Source organism: Lycorma delicatula, chromosome 1, assembly GCF_047948215.1.
Source record: "Lycorma delicatula isolate Av1 chromosome 1, ASM4794821v1, whole genome shotgun sequence".
In the NCBI taxonomy this organism is placed as follows: Eukaryota; Metazoa; Arthropoda; class Insecta; order Hemiptera; family Fulgoridae; genus Lycorma; species Lycorma delicatula.
Window position 1 is genome coordinate 132120790 of NC_134455.1, and position 6816 is coordinate 132127605.

Sequence of the window (6816 nt, forward strand, 5' to 3'; positions counted from 1 at the left end):
GTAGTTCTTCATTAGTTAGTTCATCATGTCATAAATAAAAAAAGGACGTATCTCGAAAACGGTGCGTCCTAGATGATTTTTAACGCGATTTTGGAAAGTACCCTTTCGGTTAAGCCTTTCAAAATCACATCCTAGACGACTAGGCTTAACCGAAATCGTCTAGGCTTAACCGAAAGGGTACTTTCCAACTATCTCGAATTTAAAACCACTAGTTTCATCCTTCCAAGTCCAGCCGTTCTCGGGATACGCCCTTTTCTCATAATATTTTTGTATTTGATGATGAAATAAAATAAAAATATGTTTTTACCACTCGGTTAACAGTTCTGATCACTTTTAAATTTATAGCAATGTTGTGAAAAAAATCGAGCAACATTACTTTCAGTGATATAGACATGTAAAAGATTGGGGCATCAAGTGTTATTTTTATTATTTTTTAAATAATGAGTATTGTTTTATGAAGGAAACAGAATTGTGCTTACTACACGCTTTCGTGGTGAAAATTTAATTCGAAAGAGGGGGTCGCTGTTGTGAAAAAATACCTTAGGTTCTCAACCAATCAGCGCTCGTGAAAAAAAAAGTTTACATTCGGCTGTAAAGTGGTGGGGGCGATTACAGCCGAATGTAAACAGAATATAATACTTAGAAAGAAAAAAGATTATGAAGGTAGAGAAATTTTCTTATTTTGGAAGTAGAATTACTAAAGATGGGTGAAGCAGGAGCGATATAAAATTCCTAATAGCACAGGCGAAATAAGCCTTCAGTCAGAAATATAATTTGTTTACATCAAAAATTAATTTAATTGTCAGAAAAACAAAGTACAGGTTTGGAGCGTAGCTTTATATGGAAGTGCAACTTGAACGATCGAAGTACCTGAGAAGAAAAGATAAGAAGCATTTTAAATGTGGTGCTATAAGAGAATGATAAAAAACAGGTGGATGGATAAAGTGAAAATGGAACGGTGTTGTAGCAAATCAATGAAGAAAGAAGCTTTGGAAAAATATAATTAAAGGAAGAGATAAACTTACAGGTCACATCCTGGAATAGTCGCTTTAATATTGGAGGGACAGGTAGAAGGGAAAAATTGTGCAGGCAGGTGACGTTTGGAATATGTAAAACAAATTGTTAGAGATTAGGTTAAAGATACCCTCTATAAAGGGGGTATACCGAATTGAAACGACTAGCACTAGGTAGGGAAATTTAGAGAGCTGCATCAAACCAGTCAAAAGACTGAAGAAAAAAAATTTTTTAGAGATAACTATTTCTTTTAAATCCTTTGAAAATTTATTCGTTAATAAAATATATTACAGTAAAAACCAATATTTTTACTGTAATAGAGATTTACATGCATCACAATTTGAAAATTATCATACACATGATTTATGTTAATAATAACGTTTATATGGTTAAATATTTTGAAAAATAGCCTGTACACTATGCATGTGGTAAGTTTACATATCATAATACGTTACCTATAATGATAGAAAATGAGAGAAAAACAAAATTCTTGATTTTCAGTCTCACATATTCTATAAAGAAATATGGATAGAATGAAAAATAGATATCTTTCTAATGATTAATTCACGTTTGACTTCTTAATAATTATCTTAATTTCCCATACATGGTATGAGAACTCGTATTTTATAGTGCTAACGTAATGCTACGCATTGTGATTTAAATGAGGCATTCTACATGTTAATTGGAGAAATGTGGCCTAACGTTAAAAATTTATTATTTTTTATGCAAGGTTTTAACAACTGTTATTTTTACAGATTTATTTCTTGGTAAGCCAGCTGCATTCAACACCATTTAATGTTTGTGGAAACTTCGGACTTGTTATTACAAATGCTATAATTATTAAGGTAAAAGAATCTAATTTATAATTAAAAGCGTACCATATACGAAGGTGAATCAAATATAAACAGTCATTTTTTTAATAAATTTATTGATTAGTAAAAAATATATGTTTTTAAGACCGCACGGCCGAAGTGAAAATTTGTACAGGATTGCAATGTTTTGAATTAATATATATTACAAGTAGCATTTAATGTTTAAATTCAATAGCCACTTTAACGTTTAACGTTTGACCCCTAGAACCAATTTGACGCACAATTTGCAGGTGTGGTTTCCACGATAACGCCTGTTTGTAGTTAAATTTTCACACTGAAAGAGCGGGTTTACTACAAAATACGTAGTAAAACACAGGTTTGAGATGCCCGCAAAATTACAAAAAAGAACCAAAAAGAAATTGGGTATTGAACCTCCACGTTTCTTTTCACGGGTTTATTCGAATAAATTAATGAACGGCTACTTTCCATGATGATGTGTGTTTCCATATTGAAACAGTTGATTTACTGAAAAATTCATATTAAAGCATATGTTTTAACTGCAAACCGCATGATTAATTTTAAATTTATGATGACGATGTAGGTCATCATTACTTTCAGCGATATGTGTGAATATCATTGATCAATATCTAATATATACAATGATCAATACTTACGATTCAAACTTCAAAATTGTTTTTTGTTTTTATAATTTAACAGATACTCAGTTAAGGCTGTCAATTTATAATGATGTGCATCAATCAGTCATCATTACTTTCAGAGAAAACGGGTATTGTGAATTTTTTTATAGTTGTGATAGCTAACTATTAACAGCTGATGTTATTTTATTTATATTTTACATAAGAAACGGTATTTCTCAGACATATCTTTCGTTACATAAAAAAATGGCGTATCTCGAAAACGGTGCGTCCTAGGCACTTTATAACGCAATTTTGAGAGGCTTAACTCGATTAGGTGTTTTGCGATCACCCGGAACGATAGGTCTTAATCCATCGCGTCTAGAGGCTACCATTCTCGAGATACTAGCGCAAGCGAAATTCTCCCCCACAGAATTGCAAGACCGAAATATTTCATATAAAGCAATTTTTTAACAATAAACAGCAATCATTACCGACAATATTTTCAAAGTTAATGATTTTTTAATGTATATAAATTAGGTGTTGAAAATCTTCACTATGTTATCCAAACTCAATAAATATTATAATATGTTAACTTACACTGAATTTAAACAATCATTTTTTTTTTTATTATTATAAGCGATAGAGAGGGAGAGTTATTGTAAATCACCGGCAGCTTTTCTCCTACCTATCATAATTGCTACTACATATTATTATATTATACACTCATATATTCTCGCTCGATGCCTTTTTCTCTTACATATATATATATATATATATATATATATATATATATATATATACTTATCATCTTGCGTTACGTTACAGATTTTGATTACGAGTCAGCGATTTTTTCCTGACACAACGGGCCTAATGAAGTTTTCACTTCAATACAAACAATTCATACCATCATCATTTCTCTATATAATCTCCTGCACTATCTACACACTTTGCCAACGATTTGAAAACTTGAATATTCATTGTTCATAAAAAGTGTGTGGATGAGTTGTCAACCAAATGCGTACGCGCTTCTCGAAGTTTTCATTGTTTTCGAATCGTTCCCTTCTAAGAAATTCCTTCAAGGATGCAAACAAAAAATAGTCACAGGAGGAAAAAATCTTGTCTGTAGATAGAGAAGGTGGTCGACGGTTCCCAGTGCATGTTTTCGAATCAAGAGAATGATGGAATCTCTGACGGGCATTCCCCGTCTGATTCGGTAAGCGGCTTTTGTTGATTGCAGCAGCCCTAATTCTTCTATCGTCATTTTATAGTCAACATTTTTGACTCCGGAATGTAATGTTGGGCCCATGTCCCTAAATATGTGACTATGCTCCTCAAAAATTCTTACCCTTCTTGCTGAAATCGATTCAGCAGTCTTTCACCAATCTTCAACCCGATCTGTGTTTGATTTCTGGTCAACAATCTCGGAATCCATCGAGCACTAATATTTCTAAAACCAACATTTTTTCAGCAGTGAACTGTTAAAAAAACAGTTAATTGTTGCTGCAACAGTCGCTGATGTTTGTCAATAGCGGTTTCTTCAACAGTGAACTGTCGATCACCTTCGATAAACTCTCGAACGACATACATGTTGTCAACTGTGAGATTTGAACATGGGTGTCGAACATGACTTTCGTTTTCTACACCTTCTCGCCGCCCTTAAACTGTCAGACCTACGTATACACTCGGTTCTGTGACAGTGTAGCGCCCCCAAAGTGTACCTTTAAACAAGTTAAAATTTCCGCGGGTTTACCGCCTTCACTAGTTAAGAACCGTACGTAACCGGTTATACGTTGTGCAACAGACAACGGTACCTCTTGCACACTCGTGGCTGTACTGACGATAGAACAGAGCGGATGAGCTAACCAAGCTTGTTTCCCCTCAGTAACATACCGAACATTAACTCCCCACTCTACAATCCAGATCGGAACTACATGCTGCGTAGAATAGCAAAATTACCGTTTAAATTTTATTCTTACTTTTCACCTGTATCCTTTTAAATGTTACTGAATAAACTTCCAAAACCTTTTTATTTAACCTTAGTAAATCCTAATGTTCTGGTTTCTAAATTAAACAGTATTAAATTCCAGCACGTGGTCCGATTTAATATTCACACTTTCACTATAAAAGTTTCTGTATTGGTGAAAATTTTTCTCACATAATTCTGATACTAATGAGTATTTTAATATGTTACTGAAAAGAAAAATTAATTACTACATCACATCGGGTATAATCAAGTAAAAATGAAGTTGTCATAAGTCCATTCTACGTTCACAGAAGATATAAGTATGACTGATGTGTAAGCTACTGAGGATAGGCTGATTTTCTTACAGTGAGGTGGCACAATAATTTAAAATTGTTTTTTTTCTGCTTGATGTTTACTGTTTCTAAGGTTGTGGATCTTCAATTTATTATTATAACACTTTTCTTCCATCAACAATCACTTTGTAAGTAGTTTTATCTATATGATTAGTGGATGAATACTAACGATGCAGAGGAGTCATTCCTTTATTTGGGTTCTTAACATGTCCGAGGTTGTGAGAGAAAGATTACTTACGTACGTGTCAGGATCTGTTCAAAATACCTTGGCTATAAAAAATCACCATTCTTTGTCTAGGATGATTGTAGGAATTCCTGGCTTCTAAAACTATACCAAAATCAGTAGTAAGTAACATATTTTCTTGATCTTCTCTTCTTTGTTGGTTTGTATTGAATTTTTTACATTTTATAAATAAATTGATTGCGGTGTAATGAACTGAAATAAATAAATACTTTGTATTGAAAGGTAACCTAATTAAAATTAAATCCTATCAACCTTGTATTTTTTATCTAAATTACAACGATATTTAGATTTCTGCTTTTATCAGAATATCTATGTATCGTTATGTTTTTAATATTTTTTATTGTTTTCAGGACAAAATTCTAAATCGGGCACATCATCAAAAAAAAAATTTAAATCAATCGATTTGTTTCTTCCATTAAAATTTCTTACTACAAACTTTTTCACCTCAGATTACATTGATAGGCAAAAAAATATTTTTAATGTTTCTTTAAGTAGGATACCATTCTTGAATTGGTTTTTTGCGTACACTATAGATCTCTAAATACAATTTTTCTATCACTCTTAGTTTTAAATAAATACGCTTAAAAAAATTAAGGGAAAATACAGTTAAAATCTGAAAAATTTATAATTTCCTTTATAGCGGCTTTCCATCATCGTAATTACTTGGTGGAAACGTTCACTATGTTCGTCACTTACGTCTCCGAGGTTGTCCGGGAATAAATCTATATGTGATTTGAGGAAATCAATTTCAAAGCCATATTACATCCCATAGCTTGCATGAAGTAAGAAGTTGATTAACAATATCGTGGTAATTGGCGGATTTTTGTTTGCCTAAAAAAGTTTTGCAAACGCCTTTAAGTGGAGCCCAAGCTGGACTATCTACATTATTTAACATCGAATTAAATACATCATCTTTGTCAGTTCTCTTATTTGAAGACCAACAAACATTTTTTGTTTAATATTTCATTCAAATACATTATGACATTTTTGACTAATGTACAAAAATCCGGGACTATCCTTCTTCATTGCTTTTACAAAATTTTTCATTAGTCCTAGCTTCATATGGAGAGGAGGTAAAAATATTTTTTTGGGTTCAACTAAGAGACCATGAATAATAGTTTTCCAATTTGGATTTAAGTTGTCTTGTTTCTTCCACTCTTTGGTAACATAATGTTTGTCCCTAGCTCGGCTGTCCCATTCGCAAAGAAATATATGTACTTGGTATACACTAACTGCCAGCCTATCAAAATAGCTATAACTTTAAAATCACCACATATATTCCAGCTATATTTCTTATAATTGATTTTTTCAAGAACGTCTTTCATCACATCACAAAGACACAAACCTCTTTCAAACTAATACCATAAGCGATTGGTATTGAAGGATATTTTTTACCGTCGAGTAGTAGAACCACTTTTAAAGTATAGTTGGACGAATCAATGAAAAGGCGCCAGTCCTCAAATTTATGAACTTTTCCTAAGTGCAACATAAGCTTACCAATATTTGTGCAATAAACCAAATTATTTTCATCAATAAAGTACTGTGAAAGTTCTTTTTGTCGGCTTCGAAAGCCCGAAATTTTTGTATTTTTTTGAAGTAAATTCCAACCTTCCAGTCTTGATCCTAACAGTTCAGCTTGATTTTCTGATTAATTTAAATCCTTAAGCAAGTCATTTAATTCATCTGTGATATAAGATGTGGCTTATTGGAAGATAATTCAAAATCGAAATCATTGTTGTTGTCTTCTTCAATACTGCTTGATTCTTCATCGCCGCTTACGAAACATACATTG

The 6816-nt window shown here is 32.4% G+C and overlaps 1 protein-coding gene across 1 annotated transcript in view; it reads left to right on the plus strand.

Moving 5' to 3' along the window:
* Nucleotides 1-1880, plus strand: part of LOC142317643 (uncharacterized) — a 93668-nt gene extending 91788 nt beyond the window's left edge. The window contains exon 8 of the mRNA XM_075354200.1: nucleotides 1770-1880. Coding sequence (XP_075210315.1) covers nucleotides 1770-1880 — 111 coding nt within the window. The remainder of the gene's footprint in view (nucleotides 1-1769) is intronic.
* The last annotated feature ends 4936 nt before the right edge of the window (nucleotides 1881-6816 follow it).